At 38.0% G+C, this 18,586-nt stretch overlaps 1 protein-coding gene across 1 annotated transcript in view; it reads right to left on the bottom strand.

Annotated features, from left to right (window-relative positions):
• The window catches only part of LOC107101014, a 16,163-nt gene extending 5,382 nt beyond the window's left edge, over nt 1–10,781 (bottom strand). Inside the window, exons 1-5 of the mRNA XM_015399750.1 lie at nt 10,688–10,781; nt 9,924–10,037; nt 8,229–9,409; nt 6,154–6,825; nt 3,907–4,023 (exon numbers count right to left, since the gene is read on the bottom strand). Coding sequence (XP_015255236.1) covers nt 3,907–4,023; nt 6,154–6,825; nt 8,229–9,239 — 1,800 coding nt within the window. The 5' untranslated portion in view covers nt 9,240–9,409; nt 9,924–10,037; nt 10,688–10,781. The remainder of the gene's footprint in view (nt 1–3,906; nt 4,024–6,153; nt 6,826–8,228; nt 9,410–9,923; nt 10,038–10,687) is intronic.
• Between the last annotated feature and the right edge of the window lie 7,805 nt (nt 10,782–18,586).

Below are 18,586 nucleotides of genomic sequence, written 5' to 3'. Positions count from 1 at the left end.
GTCAGATTTGTGCTGACGATTTGTGCTGATGCCAAAGCAAATCATCAGAGCCAATGAGGGTTTTCTTCAAACTGCAAACGCGAATTGTCTATGCCATGCTAGAATGTCGGATTCAGAAAAAGATGTCGAAGAAGAAGTTGAAATGTCTGAAAGGTCGGACACAGGCGAGAGCCTATCGGGAGATGGAGACGGAGACCAATAAGACCTCCCTCATCCTTGGCCCTATCTCCAAGATTTTATCGAAATAGTCGAAAAATGTAGTTTTTAATTTCTTATAGTGGCATCTGGCTGGTTTTTTTTTAAAGGTTACTTTATACTTTTATACTTTAAGTAGTTTTTGGAGCACATACTTTTTCACTTTCACTTGAATAAAGAGGTCAAGTTGATACTTTAACTTTTACTGCAGTATCTATACTTCTACTTAAGTAACAATTGTGTGTACTTTTGACACCACTGACTACCGGCAACTACAACTTCGAAACATGTACTGTGCTGTTTAAACGAGTAATAAATGTACTGTATAAAAATAAAATACAGCACATCAGAAAAACACTGAAAAAAAAATCTAGAAATAAGTAAAACTGTCTTAAATTAAGTGTATTTACCCTTAATTTGAGTACGTAAATGAGATGATTTGCCAATGGAATATATATATTTTTCTCTTAAAATAAGATAATTTGATAATATGCACTTGAAATAAGACAATGCAATTGTGTTTTCTTATTTTAAATGTAAATTGTCTTGTTGCATTGTGAAATTGATTCGGCCTACCTTTTCAGTTAAGGTGCAAGTTAGGCTTTAACCAAAAGCAAAGTCAGTCATTCATTGCCATTGTCTTGTTCCTGCTCACTTAAACCACCAAATTCCACTTCTTCGGTGTTGGAAATGAAACGGCCTTTGAAGGGCCGTGGCGGTGTCCTCCACTTCACCGTGCTGCTGTCCATGCCTTCGAAATCTGTTGGTGATCGTGGACACTTCTCCACGCTGTCAGAATCCACTGGCAGACTTGTGCACATGCACTTCCACCAGGCAAAGTAGTAGAAGTGAGTATTGGCATGAGTGTTGCGATTCGATACATGTCGCGATACTTGGGTCACGATACGATATTATCACGATATTGCAGTATCACTATATATTGCCATATTTTCCCCAGCTATCAAAAACAAATGATGAGATAAAACATCAAGTGCTGTATATTTTCATCAGAAAATATTGATTAGGTATTATTATCCATGTTGTTTGGGGTTTTCTTCCACTGTGACTGCCTCAAATACAGATTTGGTGCTGCGCGCACAGTTAAAGGGCTCCACAGCGCTTTCTGCCAGAGTGGTGGTGCAGGGGTAGCCCATTTTCCCATCAATGTTTTATGTAACCATTTTTTTTTTAAATCGATATTAAGAAGTGAAAGATCGATATTATATTGGGCAGCCGAATATCACGATATACGTGATATGCGGAACTGTCCAAAACAAATTCTCTTACGATATCACAAAAATCTTGTTAATCCACAGAAAATCCATATCGGAAGATAAGAAGCAGTGTCCAAAGCTTGTGAAAAAAGCAGCTGCTTAATGTCCGAAAATGACGGTATATTTAATTTAAAGAGTTTCAGAAGGATTGTTTATATAATATACCAGGTTATGACTGATTTAATAGGAGGGGCTTAAGAAACAGAATTAAAAGAAAAGGCTCCTCTTTCTATTCTGCAGGGAGAAAAACACAATTGTATATATCTACAGCAAAATTATGTAAAACATTAAAAAAGTAGAAGGGAAGATGCCTATTTTTGTCATGTCACCTCAAGATCAGTAGGGTATTTTGTTAAAGGAACTTTCAGGGTCAGGTATCTTCTCATAGAAAAGGGTAATTAGGTCAGTGGATGATCTGTTTGGATGAAATTCTTGTTAAATATATATGGTTATAACAACTTATAACAACAAGCTACTTCTAGACATGAATAGCGTGAAATTAACATGTTCAACTAACATTAGTAGAGAGGACTTTACAAATATACCATATTTTCCGGACTGTAGAACGTGTCTCACTATAAGCCGTGCCCACTAAATTTTTTGAAAAAACTAAATTTCAGATTTTTACACCCCATTTGCCAAAAGGAGCACTACCACAGGTCATAAATTTTTGCTGCAACCAGAATCTACAATGCGCACTACAACGTCAATAACTTGTGCAATGAATAAAGTGCAATTACAATTTGATACCCTGTGCTATAACCTGTTTCTCTTTGCAAAAACTATATATATATATATATATATATATATATAAATTAAAGGAACGCTTTGTAATCAGAGTATAGCATCAAGTTAATTAAACTTCTGGGATATTGATTAGGTCAGGTAAGTAGCAGAGGGGGTTGTTAATCAGTTTCAGCTGCTTTGGTGTTAATGAAATTAACAACAGGGGTACTAGAGGGGCAACAATGAGACGACCATCAAAACAGGAATGGTTTTACAGGTGGAGACCACTGACATTTCATCCCCTCCTCCTCATCTTGACTCTTTTTCACCAGTTTTGCATTTGGCTAGGGTCACTGTCACTACCGTTAGCATGAGGTGCTACCTGGACCCTACAGAGGTTGCACAGGCAGTCCAACTCCTCCAGGATGGCATATCAATACGTGCCATTGCCAGAAAGGTTGCTGTATCTCCCAGCAAAATCTCAAGAGCATGGAGGAGATTCCAGGAGACAGGCAGTTACTCCAAGAGAGCTGGACAGGGCCGGAGAAGGTCTACAACCCATCAGCAGGACCGGAATTTGCTCCTGTGCAAGGAGGAGCAGGAGGAGCACTTCTAGAGCCCTACAAAATGACCTCCATCACCTTCTTCTCCTTTGACTGTTTCAGCTGATAAAATGAGTACATTTCTCCACTGAGATCCATTAAGACAATCAATCAACATATATGCCCTGGAATAGGGACAAAGAAGAATGCTAGCTCCCATTAGCTTGTTGGCTCACAGGAGTATGAGCTTCTACTGAAAGATGAAGCTTCGTTAGCTCTTTATTTCACCTCTGCTGGAATTGAGCCCAGTCTCTTCATTGGTTCGGCAGCTTTAATGTGACAAAAAAAATGTAAACATGTGTGAATTCGGGGAATCAGTTCTCCATTGTGCATGCTGCTAGCATGTTCTTGTGCTAAATAGAAATTACCCACATATTCTTTCAGTTCCAACTTTGACTTCCCCCTCTGGCAGTTAGGAAAAATCAACAGAAAAGCTGCACCTTCTTATAAGCCGTGTGGTTCAAAGTGTGAGGAAAAAGTAGTGGCTTATAGTCCTGAAAATATGGTAATTCACCTCACCAAAATAAAGTCTTTATTAACTTTAGCAATGAATAAAAACCCTTCCTGAAGCATATTATTTAGATATCTTACCTTGGATCTGGATCAGTACGAAAAATACTAACTTATTTACCCAATTTTTTTTTTGTTAAAGTTATAGTGGCGGATTTTTGCGAATTTTTGAAAAGACCTGCCCTCTCCACAAAAAATACACATGCACAACCCTGTACTCGCACCTGAGAGGGAACCCCAAGTCCATTTGTCCTCATGCACGCTCTGTTTAAAAGTTGCTGTTTGCATCTCTCATACAAGCTTACTTCACTATGTCAGACTCATCACCACCGGTAAGTGAAAATGCAGACGAGCACGTAGGACAACCTTACGTAAACATATTACCAGAATGGTTTACAATTAGGAGGACCACTTATATAGATGATCCACCCGGAAGAAGAACATCCTCCACTCTACCTTTAAATCAAATCACTTGAAGCCCCAAAATTAACAAGTGATTCATATCAATAATGTCTGAATGAAGCTATTAACTGGAAATACATCTTCACTGGTCAGCCTCTACATCTTTCTGAGCTAAAGAGTGAAAGGTTCAAGCTCACCTGGATCTTTGCTTCCCTACATTTGCTCCTGGTTATGTAGGATTTGATCACCGGGTTCTTTCCAATATGGTTAATAGAGGAGTTTTTCTCTGAGATGGTCTTTGCTTCTGATGGACGCTACAGGAAACATCCCAAAGGAAAAATAAAGAGAGCATAAACCCACTCTGTTTTCTAGTAAAGGGTAACAATTTCAACAATCTGTTATTTTATAATCTACAGTGGGACATGCTACCAGCTCTTTCAGGAACTGATATCTAGTTTTTTACATTTTTTCACATTTTCTCATTTCTTAGCTGCCAAAAACATATCAGGATCAGGCTTTTAGCTTACACCTTCATAGGTAAAAATGACAATTGTCTTTTCTTGTAGGGAACAATAGGCATGGGGTGGGTTATAATTCCTGCTGATCTTGGAATTGTTAACTGTTAGAGCTGGAATTAGATTCTTTCCAGCACATATAAAAAAATAGTATCTAGTACATATCAAAAGAACAATAAGAAAAAAAATAAGAGAGACCTTAGTTTAAATTAATATTGCTGGAGATTCCTAGTAATTCCAGGTTGAAACCAGTGATTACTAATTTAATTTGTTAATCTTTAACACAAAATGTTATAAGTCACATGTCTTGTCTGATTGCTCCTGAAGAAGATGAAGATTGCTCTCTATATGGTTCTCCCTTTTCCTCAAATTCATAAACTCCTTATCAGTTATGTTGAAAAAAATGTAAACAAATGAATCCTAGTCAATAAACATCCTTATTCACATGTTCACTTAAGGGGAATTGCTTTTTTTTTTTTTACATTGGGCCCTTGATTTTACATTATTACATCATGTTCTACTCACCCATATGAGTTTTGTGTCATTTGGAGCTGTTCTGAAGATATTCTGTTAGGTTATATCCAAGTAACGTCTTCCTATGGACAACGACTTGAAGGCACAAACTAAACTGTTCATAATTTATTCTTTATGGTACGCCAGCATTCATAACATGTAGGCAAATCACTGTCCCCCAGACATCCGTGGTTGACTTTTCTGAGACAATTTTGATGCTTTTTGCATTTTGTCCGTTAAACTCCTTGACTAACGTCATCATCGGACAGGCTCAAAGTAGTTCAACATAATATGATTAAACCATGTTTATCTGCATTTTAGTTGTTTCTTTCTTTAGGTGTTGCAATATATACAATAATGCTAACACGAAAGGAAACCATGAAACTCAAAAAGAGAAGATTTTAGGTTTCAATCCAAAACCGAAAAAGTTAGCTCACGGAAGTTAGCTCGCAAAATAGTGTGGGATCCCATTTCTGGTACGGATCGGGCACAAGCGGGTGATGAAAAAGAAAGGGATTTTAAGGCAATTATTTTCTCAGGAAATACATTATTAACATTTAACAAATAATAGTTTAATAAGCTTACTATTTTGGGGGAGGGAAAAACATAGTTAAAGTATTTTTTTTTACAAAATAATATCGAGGGCGACCCGGATGTGTATCTGGTTACACATCGATTGTGAGCGATAAGTCCAAATGTCCGCCTTAATTACAATATAGTGGTTACATTATTTTAATGAGTGTCTGAGTGAATGGAAAAGTTGGGAACTTGAAATTTCCTATAATGCACCTTGAAAAGTGGTGATTATCCATGGTCACTAGATATATACTGGAATGCTTTGCGAGGACAGCATCCTTGCAAAGGATTATATGATTTGTTGTCACAGCGGCCTGCTGTCGCTTTAGGCTGTCACTACCAACAGCGGCGACTAATAACAAAGATGGCGCAGGCATCATGTTAGGAGGTGGAATCATGCGACCAAAGGGGAGCGAAAAGTAGTGATCAACTGTCCGAATGGTCGGTTAACTGAGATCACTATAAAGTCCACTAAATAGACCTCACCTGATCTAGTGATTGAAGGATCTAGGCCGTTCGGACACAGCTGGATAGAACATTTGTGGGAAGTTTCCAGGGGAAAAACAGGCTGTATGTATGGCTGCATACATAGCTAGCTAAAAGCCTGATTAGGACGTCTTCCACACACTGCATTAAACAGGAAACTGAATGTTGGGTTTAATTAGCTTTTAAGATAAAGTAATCAAAAACAGATCCCTGAATAATAGACTATACTGTAGGTTTTCCTTCCTTTCAGTTAAATATCATCTGGGTTTAGCTGCCATTCTTTTTCTTAATTTCTAAAATTGTGACAAAACCAGAAATTACAAAAATATTAGGAGAACGCTGCTATGAACTCACCTTTTGTGAGGCGCTCTGACTGCTGTCCCCCTGCAGCATCGCTCCGACAGCCATCAACCTACTCCTCTCTAGTTTCACCACCGGTGTCTGCTGCAGCTGCTGATCTCTCTGACCCTGGGCTTTCCCAGCCTTCAGCTCCTGAGGTGCTGTCTTTCTTTTCATGCTTCTTTTCTCTAAAGAGAACAGATATGTGTTGCACTTCCTTCTGTTCGGTCTCCTTTTGCGTTTGACAGTTTTCTCCTTAGTCTCCTCACTGGGGAAAATGGCATCATTCAGCGATGACGGTTCTGGATCAGCCCCCTGAACTCTGGGTGTCTGAGAGCAGCTAGCTTGAAGCAGCCGATGAGGTGTGTGGGGAATCGTAACTCTACTGTGTTTTCCCCGTGAAGAAGTCTCATCACCTGTCTCCTTCTCCTTCCTGGGGCTGCCGCTTTCAGTATGGATATCAAAGCAGTGGAGGAAGTTCTCCAGCTCGTCATGCAGCTCGCCCTCAGATTGCTGCTGCAGCACGGGCACTTCAGAACTGCTGAATGTGTGGCCGCTTCTTGAAAGAGGATGCCGAGAGTGGGTAGCTCTGTTCGGCAGAATATCCAGCCCCATCATGACTTCCTCCAGCAGGGATTCAATCTCCTCAGGCTTGTCCTCCTGAGGCCGTGGAGCTGGAGGAGGGGACTGGGAAATTGTGGGGAAAGGACAAAGGTGAACCTATGAAACTAAACAAGAGCCTTGTTCCACAAAAAAAAAGGTTTGTTTAAAAGAAAAACTACTTTTTAGATATTTTCAAGCTGTTTTTTTTTCCAAACTCGCAGATTTGGACTACTGTTTTGGTGTAGGGAGCAGAGGCATGTTATTCTTTAAAACTGATCACATACACAGAATACTGATGATGTTTTAAATGCATTCAAGGACAGTGGGAACAGGAAACGTGTTGAGCTGTTAGTTACAATTCCACACCACCTTCATCTGAGGCCCCGCCGCGCCAAAACAAGGCCACAAGTTTAACTTTTTTTTAATCTGCAAGTAAAAAAAAAAATCTGTAAGTTAAAAAAAAAAAAGAGTTAAACTTCCAGGTATCATTTTTTTAAAGTCGTTGGGAAGCGGCTGTTCCGAGTGGTGCCCGACTTTACAGGAGTGAATAAAGAAAATGTGATTGGTTGTTTATCCAGGTTTTTGTGACGGAAGGTTCACAAGCAAGTTTGGTTGTGGCTGTTGTCTCGGAAGCATCTTGCTAACCAGTTAGCAACTTAGTGCTAGTAGGTTCCCAATGGGAAATTACATTGGGACCAAGTTGCACTAAATGGTGACTAAATGGTGACTCTGTTAGCTCTACACCTGCTGAAGACAAAGACGTCCATCCCTGTGAACACTGGGACGGAACTCAATTGTAAATTAAATGATTCTTATTACTTATTTTAACCGTTGCATATATTAGCTGCAACATATGAATCAAGATGACCTTTGATATATGATTAGCTGAATGTAGGTGTTCAGGTTGAGGTATAACGAACTGGCCTGCATAAGATAGCGAAAAAAAAACAGATTTTTGACAGGATTTATTTTGAACATAATTTTAGATTTAACAGAAATTTTGTAAATTTTTGGGACAAAATCGTCTGTTTAAGAGTGCATTTATATACATGTTTAAGCCAGAATGATTTGACATTTAAATATGATTTTCCTATGACTTTAACATTCTTTTTTTATGGTATAAACTTTTTTTTATTCAAAAAAACTTTTAATTTGTCAAACAAACTATGGCCACGATTTTGCTCCATATAAAGTACTTGTAAACTAAACTGAAAAGCTTCCTTTTCCCTCTGTATCACAGCTAACTTTGTGGTGAACTGACACATTAAGTCTTAATAAAACAGGTTTAATGTTTGTGGAAAGATGAAGATTAATTGGCATTATGGTTTCTGAATTCAGATCACATTCTAGGAAAACGTCATTATTTTACTTGCTACATAAAGCACTGTAGTTGTTCTGTATTCTTAGATTTTTTTATTCAAATAGATCCAAACGATCGTTCTTTACATGTATTGCAAAAGGCTGCATTCCTGTTTCTGGTTACTCACCGCTGCGCTGAGCTTCTGTGGGGTGTGTCTTCGCCCTCGCTGGGGTTTTGCCGTCCCTCCAACCCCGCCCTGATGCAGGTATGGACTCTGGCCCACCTCAAACACTGTCTTACGTCCTCTCCTCCTTCGACCCTTACTGATGGACTCCAGCTCCTCTCTGGTTTTCTGGCACAGTTTCCTCCCCACAGTGCCCCCACCCTGACCCGTTCTGGGCTTACTCACCACCCACCTGTGTGGGAACAACTTCTGCAGCTTGCTCACCCCGATCTCCTGCGTGTCCACCTTCTGAGTCAGCCCTCCCCGGGGCCTCCTTGCTGTCCTCCCTGTGGGAGTCCTGGTTCTCTGCTGTCCCTTCCTGTCTCCTCTTGGCCTCCCCCCTCCCCTCCCTCTGCAGGTGTTCTCCTTTTTCTCCAGGTTCAGAAAGGAGTCGATGAATCCAGCGATGCTTGCCTCAAACTGCTCCAACTCGTTAGGGTTGGGTTCAGCCTGGCAGCTCTGAGAGGTGGCCTCATGTGAGGGAGTCTCTGGGGGCAAATCTGGGGGAGGCATGTACTGTGGGGTCACCATGGCTACATATGAGCTTCCAGATGCTTCTTGCAGACAGTCTGTAGAAGCAGAGGAAGATTGGAGCATTTGGTTTTCAGCTGGTGGGTAAACTAGTGTGACTGTCTGCCCTAAACTCTGTAGAACGTCCATGTTGATGGTCTCGTAGGGCACTGCTGGATGAGGGGGGAGGGAGTTAACGAGCTCTTCCTCAGTCTGAGTCCACACGTCTCTCCCGCTCTCTGACAGCGTGTCTTTCCACAAATAGGTGAACCCATCCCTCACCTCTCTCCTCCATTTCACCAGTCTTCCCCCCTCCATCCTCAGAGGCTCGGTCTGGACCCCTGCCTCAGCGTGCTGCTTCGTCCCTGCGCTAAGCCTGCTTGTTACCTCCACCAACCCGCTGATGCCGAGCTTGGCTGCGGCACAGATGGCCTCCTGCTTCTCATTCTCCCCCTCCCCAGCCATCTCTCCAGAGTAAAGAAGCCTGGCGATTTGGAGTAGGGTCCCGGAGACTCCAGGAGGCGTCACGGTCCAATAGGGGACGACAGCGAGGGGAAACAGCCGAGGAGACGTGAGGGCTTAAGGTTGACAGAACGCAGCTGTGTGCTGGGACCGATATACCTGATGATGAGATCCTGAAGGTAAAAAAAAACAAAAAAACATCCAAAAGTGATGCAACAATCTTTACACCACAAATAAGAAATTTGTTTGATTATTTCATATGAAATTGATGGTTCCTGTTTTGGATGGTTGATATGTAACTGCTGGGTGTATGAATGTTGTTCTCAGACTGTATTAACTGTAAACTGAGCTTCTTCTTTTTTTTTTTTTTTTTACATTTGCCTAAAAGATTAATTGTTCACAGTGGATTAGCTAAAGAAATTGATTACACTTTAGATGCAATGAGTAAAAAAGTAGCCAAAGTGCAAATAAAAAGTTACAACAATGTAGAAAGCCTGAATAACAGTTGAACAACACCAATTTATAACAGATTACAAGGAGTTTTTAGCTATAAAGATGATGGATGGATGAATAAAGACTTATGCACAGTATTGCAATATAAACATGATCTACATGCAAATATCAGCAGCAACCTCATTCAATTACCCAGCTCAGAGGATTTTCACTTATTTATGGGTTTGTTAATACCTCTGGCTCTGAGCAAAGTGTCACAGAACTGATTGCACTGCTGTTGCCTCTGCAGCTCTGCCAGAAGGAGGGACTCAAAGCCTGGTTTTTGGAAGCACCACATCTCTCCAACCACTGTAAGAGGCAAAGAGTGAAGAAGGATTAGACTAGTAGACCATAAAAGCATGTTTTTGTTAATGTTTTAAATATATAAAACCTACAGCGTAACATGATGCATATTAGCATTTCTTTGAATTGCTAAAAAAAGTCCAACACTTAGAAAATAAGTTGACTGCAAAAACTGCATTTCCAACTGAAACCCTAGCTCTAATGTCCTTATATTATTGTATTAAAAACATAATTAACTTATTTATTCTAACATGTTAATAACCTTATCAGCTTTATTTTTTTATTTAGCAAAGAATTCTACATTGAAGTTACCTATATATATTTTTTTTTTTTAATCTTCATGTAATCAATTATGTTGTACCATTTATTTAAATAAGATAAAGGATAAATATTGAGACAAATGTTAACTAGGATGGACCTCAGCACACCTGCGTTTAGCATAACATCTGACTGCAGGCTAACTACAAGACCAAAGTGTCTAAATTAAGCTTTTCTAAATCAGTCATGGCAGACCAGTTCTTATTTAATATGTCACACACATTATAAAACGCAACTTAATACATGTACTTTGTGTTATTGCTAAAATAACGAACTCTTTGAGCTAGCTAAATCAGGCTGCAGTAAAATGCGAGCAGGTGTCCAACGACTGTACTTACCACCGCGTGCCAGTCTTAATAAGCTATAAAAATAATTCGCTTCCAAAAATGTGAAGTTAATATTTTATATAGCAAATATAAAAGGATGGACTGTGGGTTTGTTTGTTTTTTCTCTGTCAGAAAAAGAGGTCAATCACAGGTCAGATTGATGGTCAAAGCGGGATGGGAACCCTGCAGTTTGCTGCTACGCCAAAAGGTGGCGAGAGAGAGTCACGAAACGATCAGATAACCAAAGAATGAAAAGAAGAAGAGGATTCTGTATGCGGCACTTCCGTCTTCGTTTGTACATGAAAAACAAAACCGTAGTAAAAAAAATAATCGGTTTGTAATTAAAATGTAATTGAATCTGTTGAATAATTCGTTGTATTTGTTCATTTAAAATATAATATATCATACGAACCCCACAACATCATAACAACTACGGAACCGTTTTGGGTTTGAGTAATATTATGGATGCTTTACCACAAGCATTATTTATTTTGTAATAATAATAGTAATTGTTTGCTGTAGCAAAAGTATTATGCAATGAAGTAAGTTAGAAAAAATCCGAAAAAGGAATAAATTATTACAAAAGAAATCTAAAAATCAATTTAATTCAATTTTTTGTTTTTATTGTTTTATTTTTTTTCTTATTTTCTAGCTGCCTGCCAGATAAAAGGGTGAGGGGCATTACTTATTGAACGCCTCTCATATGTTCATATTATCTTACTGTTTTTTTTTTTTTTTTCTTCTAGAAGTTTCTTTTCATAGAAAGAGGGTTACTACCGTATATAAGAATTGTCCTTTCTTTTCCTGTTCACTTGTCTGCTGTTATGTGTCTGTTAGTAAAGATAAATATATATACGGTAAAATAGAATTCTAGAGGAAAATATACAGAAAGGGAAAGTTTTTAAACAGCAATAAAAGGCTTGATTAAGCAATAATTTTCTCCTTAAGGCCAGAATTGGAAAGACCCCTTAAAAATATTAAAAAAGTGTCTAACAATGTTGCTTTTCTTGAGATTGTAAAATCAAAAATATAAAATATTCATTTTAATCAAATTCTGTTGTTCATTTTGGTAACTATACCTTTAAGTAAGCCAGATGCCAGATATGGATTTTTGGAATTTTTCTTAACCATTATATGATGAAATGTCTGAAAGAGAAGTAGGTATTGACCTTTTATTTAGCCATTTAAGGATTTCTTTTATTCCCAGTATTCTTCCCCACAGTTCAATAAAAAGAAAAGTTTCACCAAGTGTTTCCTTCTATGTTGGAAAAAATGTCTGAACAAACATGCCTTCATGAAAAATTTATCTCCTTGCAAAATCATTAATTTGCTGTTTAATCTCATTCTAAAGAAATTAGTTTTAATTTAACCATAACTTTGGGCAGGACTTTCAGAATCTAGAATTCACTAAATTAAAACCTTTATGATAAAATGAAGTAGGGAAAATATTTTATAGACTACTTAGAAACGGTGGTTATTTTTTAAGTTGTACATCTGGAGTAAAGATAATACTATTTATATAATATATCAAAGAAGCTGATCATACCGACTCAGTCCAACAGTCAAGCATGGTGTCAGGCTGCTGACACCATGCTGTTTTGCTGCTTCAGGACAATTCTGCAAAGAAAAGTGGATCAAAATTCCTCCGACGAGATTTAACAATGCATTTCCAGTTATGATTTTTCCATATTTTTTCCACTCAGGCTAACCAAACCAGCTGACAGGTTTGGAAAGACATTACTTGTTCATATAAGGCCGGACATGTTTCAACAACTTTTCCCCCAAATGAATGAAAGAAAGACATTGTTTATTAACTCTGGTTTACTCTTTATTATGACTTTAAAATTTGATAAACAGAAAAGGAAAAAAGTAAGACGTCCTTAAAGGAGTACAAAAATATTTCACATTGCTGTAAAATTCCTAACAAAGCCAATGTGATAAATAACAAAGCTATTTTTTCTTATCCTTCATCCTCAAAATGTAAATAACAAAAAATACGCCTAATAACCCAGTTAGTTTTAAAGCATAGTGCAGCATCATAGTGTCGTGTTTTCAAAGACAGACTGGATGACAACATTTATATGAAAGATTCTTTTCACTTTCTGCTGTTAAGATTCATTGAAGTAGTGGTTGGCTTGAGTTAATAGTAACAATCAAATGACGAAGACATGTAAAAATGTAAAAAACACAGACAACGGTAAAACTTGTGGGAAAACAAACGGGAAAAAAACAGGCTGGTACTTTTTTACTTTTGATGGACGGTGAATCTCTTCCACATATGTTATGGTGCCTCCAGCAGGGAATGACCTAATGTGCCCATTGAACCAGTTCCTAAGCAGTAAACGGATTAAAAAAAGATCGTGAGACCTCAGGTGTCCTCACATCTATGAGTGTGGTGTTTGTGTGCTAAGCCATGGAGATGGAAACACAACCCATACAGGCATTTGGGTGTAATAACATTTCCAGATTTATACAGCTTAGATTTCTAAAGAGATTTTAACATCTTTCAAACTAAAATACAAATACTTAAAAAACAAAAACAGATTTTATTGCTTTGCATCGTAAAACAAACACAACACAACAACCTAGTGATTCAACACCTCTTACACATACTTGTCTTATCTTGTATCTTTTATAGCCTCTTACAATTACTCAATTTTATATATACACCATTTAAAGTCTTTAAATACATAGTATCTGTGCACATGTAAATAAACATTTATATACTTCTTAGCGCTTCTGAATAGATGCAAACTACATTGCTTTGTACTTGTGAAAGTGTAATGACAATAAAGTTGAATTCTTTCCTATAAAACATTTTCAACAGTTAATAATTTATCACATGTTAATGTGATGGCAAACATTAAAACAGTAAATTGACATAGAAATGTTCTATAGGAGATAAATAATCAATTATTTTGCTGGTTAAAAACTGTGGAATAAATTCCTTAGTTAATCTCTTGTAAATCAACTGATTAGCACTTTTGGTTAAATTAAAGTTTCTGTAATCCTTGGGATTTTTTCACCTTTTTCTCCCTGGAGTGAGACATAAATCAATTATTACATAATTAAGATGCATAAAAGGAAAAATAATTTAGTACCTGAAGAAAAAAAAACATGTATTTTGCTACTGTTACTGGTAACCTCTTGCTTTCTTTAGGTTTATTCAGGGATCCTCTTACTCAACTTTTCCAGGAACTGTGGAAGAGTTCTGCTCATCTGATTGAGATCCTTTGACTCATTTCCTCTTTTACATTTCAGCCTAGAGTTCCTTCAAAAACTCATCCTCTTTTGGACCTCCAACCCTTTTGATTGTGTTACATTTAACTCTTTGACAGACATTTAGAAACATCCCTTCAGAAATCACTTGTACACATCAGAATGACTTGCTTGGTAATCGTACACCAATCTGAATCAGAGACATCAAAAAAAGCCCCAAACTGTTAAACTACCATTTAATATATTTCACAAAAGTGAAGTAAGATATATAAAACCTTAACATAAACAACAAGATCAGTGTTGGTCATATCCTTTCAATCAGTATATGGAACTTTCTTCTGATCTTTCTGCAGAGGCTGCAGTGCTGCTCTTTTTTAAAGAGAGTTCCCTGTCAGAGATCAGTTTTGTTCTGAGTTGACTGGATGTTTTTTTTTTTTTTTTTTTACATAGTAAGGAAACAGTTCCTGCAGTTTATGATGTATCGTTGTGTCTGAGCACACCGCTAAGGATTTGGGAAAACGATGGTGTGGGGACTGTGGTAAAAAGCTTTGTAGGGGATGGAGACTCCGGCCGAGGAGTTGGTCGTGGCCATCGCTCATAAAATTTGACAAAGAAGAGTGGGTCCTTGAAGGGCCCCCCATAGATGATAGCCTGCATCAGATAGACAAGAGCCACAACCATGAAGCTGATGAGGAAGAAGGGGAGGAAGGGCCTTAGGTGATGCCATGCAACACCGACTCCGTAGCTGAGGCTGCTGAGCCCACTCTGGTTGCCCGTATGGGTTGTTTGGCGGGAGGAATCCGGGGCCGGATTATAATCCAAAGACTCCTCAGCTGGGCCCTCGGATGAATCCATGGACATTATAAGTTGTTACTTTCAACCCAAACTGATGTTGTAGGTACTCACATTACCCCCACAAAAATCAGCCTTTGAGATCCTGAAGAAAGAAGGATGAAGCCCTGCTTGGCGATTCGTCTGACATAGACGCTCCCTCCTGCCGTGATTAATCCACTGACAAATCCCTCACAAAACCAGTCCTTCTTCTCTTTGTCAAGCAGTCCTCCCAGTCAGAGTCACACCACTGAAATCAAATGTTGCTACTTCTCTTTGAGCTTTGGACAGGCCGAGAGGAATCAAAGAGCTGCAGGGAAGCCATAAATAGATTTGACACCCAATGAGTGGACACTTGTAAGGAGGGGTGCTGCTGCTTTTGGTGGTCTTGGTTCTAAGGACTGCGTGTGTGCCTGCACAAGAGGTTAAAATATTATACATCCGCATCAACAAATACAAACAGAGGGTGGCTTACAGACACATGCAAACACAAGCATTTCAGAGATGAGCATTCAGCAGCAGGAGGGCCTTTGCACGTCTAACGCGTTTATTTTGTTTCTAATAATACAGCTTTGGCAGTTTTTACTCTAAGACAGGTGCTGCTGGTGAGTTTCTACAGCTCATTAAAAGCTAATGATGCATCAAAGCTCTGTGTTAATGCTATCATTTACACTTTTGGTTTTATTTTAAACCCAAAGGTTAAAAATAGAGTTTAACTCAAGAACATTTCTCAACATGTTGGATTATTCTTCTTAGTGACACTTAAAGTCCATAGAAAAGTGTTTATATCCTTTGAAATGTAAATATGTTAATGCTCAGACATGAATGTACGTCATTGGGAGTTTTGGTGATAGAAAATGCTGTAAAATAGTGAAAGAAACAGGATTTTTTTTTTTTTTTTCAGATTTCCTGCCATGTCCCCCTAGGTCGGTGTTTAAATTGACACCTGCTTCTTAAAACCCAAAAAGTCAGAAGGATCGTGAGGTCCCTCTTTCACGGTCTGTATCCACATTGAAAATATAGATCAAGCAAGTTTTTTGTACTTCTGCTCCACGGGAGGTGTCTGTCCTCCCTGAGCTCACCGTAGGACACATGCATTACCGTTTTGACAGGTGTACAGCCTCAGTCACACTACCGACCTGCCACCTTACAGTTGAGGGGTTTTCCAGATCCAGGAACTGGCATTTATCCCTGTATGCTTATTTGCAAAACAAACTTGTTCGAGATTGTTCAGATTGGATGAAAAGTGTTTGTGAGTCACACATTCTATGTTTTGGGATGTTCAAACCTACAGTCCACTGTAGCTACAGCTAAATGTTTAGCATCTTTATCTTGCTGCAGGCTAAACCTTCTCATCCCATCCGAAATCTTACTGCTTGTCTTCAGGAGATCCAATCATTTGGCTTTCAATCTTGCCATTAGATACCTTTTTTTCATGAAGGCCATAATGCAAATCGAAACATTTTCTGTGTCCACGCTTTGAAAAATCTGTGATAGGACTTCTTCAGGGTTTCTTCTCTCGCTGTGTTTTCGAACTGCCCAGTGTTTGATCAATCTATTTCATTGATGACCTGTCTGATGCGTTCCTTGATCTTCTGTAAGCTGTTTGACCACTGAGATCTCCAACAAACCTTCAATGTATTTTGTCTAAATTTACTAATTGAAAATAATTTTTCCTTTCCCTTCCACTTCATAATTACCCACTTCTATTGGTCTATTACATAGCGTACCAATAAAGCGCTTTGTTTGTGTTGGAAAAAGTATGAATCTGTTTGCAGACACTATATCAGAGACTGCTTAGCAAATAAAATCAGTGAAGGAAATGACCACAGCTGAAAAAGGATGTGTTTTTATCGTCATCCTCAATGACAAATAGAAAAAATAAGTTTGTTTAAATGATTCCTTTTAAACTTTGATTTAATCTCTGATATGTTGCTAAAAGACACTTTAAGCCATCCGATATTCCGCTCTCTGGCATCATACCCTGTAAAACTAAATTAAATCTGGCTCCCTGGTTGAGACACATAATGAATCCTGACTAACACCAAAACCATCTACAGTCAGATATTCGCTTCCAAAAACCCCCTCGTGATCCAGCAGCTGCCTTTTGAATGTGCCACATACTGAAAATGACAAGACAACTTTATGTTCTGGAGCGCAACCCTAAAGCACGTAACTATACCATGTCAGTATGTAACAGGAGAGCTGAGAATGTCAGCACTCTGCTCTTCTGCTCCTTTATAGAGAACATTTAGGTTATATGTTAGACAGAGGTGCTGGATGGGCATAACCACACCTCCTTACATTATATTTCCCAGACTTAAACAGACCAAGCGACTTTCTGGACTCAAAGCTTTGATAATTCGTAAATCCAAAAAGGAAGCTTGACAGAGCAAACTGATGTTAGAGAGAAGATCGCGCGGAGGTCAAGTTTAAGTGTTTACCACTTGGCCCAACAAGTGCCAGGGGATGAAATTACCAAGACAGACCGGCTCTTTAATTAGAAAGGTTTAGTGACAGAAGTCCCAGCTTATCTCTAGTAGGGGAATGACAACCAAACTCAAGTATCAAGGGACTAAAAAAAAAATAAAAAAATTTAAAAAATGATTTTATACCTATAAAATCTTAATCTGGATGGCCATGCTTCATCAGTGTCTTCTAATTACGCTTTACAAAGCATAAATCAGATAGTGGATGAGGAAGACATCTTCCAAAAGATGAAGCAATTAAACGAGTATAAATGTTAAATACCTCGATAAATCAACGGAAAAATCTGTATAAACTGTTATTACACAGATTGAAAACACTGCTTTTAGTTGCAGGAGGTATTTTGATTTGTTTTTGGTGATGAACTCCAGTTCTTTGAGGTTGGAAGGACTCCCTACCATCGCCCTAATTTCTATCTACTTTGTTTGTAGTCATAAGAAACATGTAGGAAATCTTAAGGCTGCTTTTGATCCAACTCTGCCATATTAGTGTGTTGTTTTTTTTGAAAATAAGAATATTAACGCTAAAAGTTGATAAGCTATATTTATGAAACTATTTTCCCACAGAATCAAGATTTACACAAACCCAAAAATATGTTGAAATTATTGAAAAAAAAAAAAAAAGAGAGAAAACTATAATCTGATTCTAAAGAACATATCGAGAACCAACTATTAGAATATTCAAGGTTCAACCTTTAGATTCTAAGAACTTTAAGAATGTTTCCCAATGTGTGCTTAGCCACTGATGCTATGAAAATTTTAAGGGCAGAGTTTGGGATCCAAAGCAAGGGTAGCAAGATCATTTTAAGAATCTCATATGGAGGGCCAAAATTATATAAACTACTAATTAAATGTGAATGCTTTAGGAAATATAACATTTATATGACCGTTCATGTTGAATTACATTAAAAAAGACCAATTATAAAAGCTCAAATATTTATCTTTTAAATAATAAAATGGGTTAATATGTTTTTTTAAACTATTGTTTCACTTAATATGTACCGTACTTAAATGGAGCAGAATGATTAATTTCTATAGAAACTGTTATTTTGAGGGTCAGAGGGTGAAATGTCTATTACTGCTACACAAAAGGAACCTTCTATTATATTATAGATTAACAATAGGTTCATCTAGTTTAAGGGGTGGCTGCGTAGAACATAACATCTGGCTGGATTTACCTTTATTCAAGATGAACAGCTCAAGTTTCTGACCTCTATTAAAACGAAAAACTAGTAAAAAATGAATTGGATGTAAAATATTATGATCTCCTTTCAAAAGATCAATAAGTTTTTGACATCTGATCCTGAGTCAGTCTGATGGAGGTGAGAGGTGCTGTTAAAGTTACTAATGGTTAACTGACACATGTTGCAAAAAC

The sequence above is a fragment of the Cyprinodon variegatus genome, unplaced genomic scaffold (assembly GCF_000732505.1).
Source record: "Cyprinodon variegatus isolate N-32 unplaced genomic scaffold, C_variegatus-1.0 Scaffold1045, whole genome shotgun sequence".
Lineage (NCBI taxonomy): Eukaryota > Metazoa > Chordata > Actinopteri > Cyprinodontiformes > Cyprinodontidae > Cyprinodon > Cyprinodon variegatus.
The sequence above is the reverse complement of the archived record's forward strand: the minus strand, read 5'-3'. Positions and strand labels throughout refer to the sequence as shown.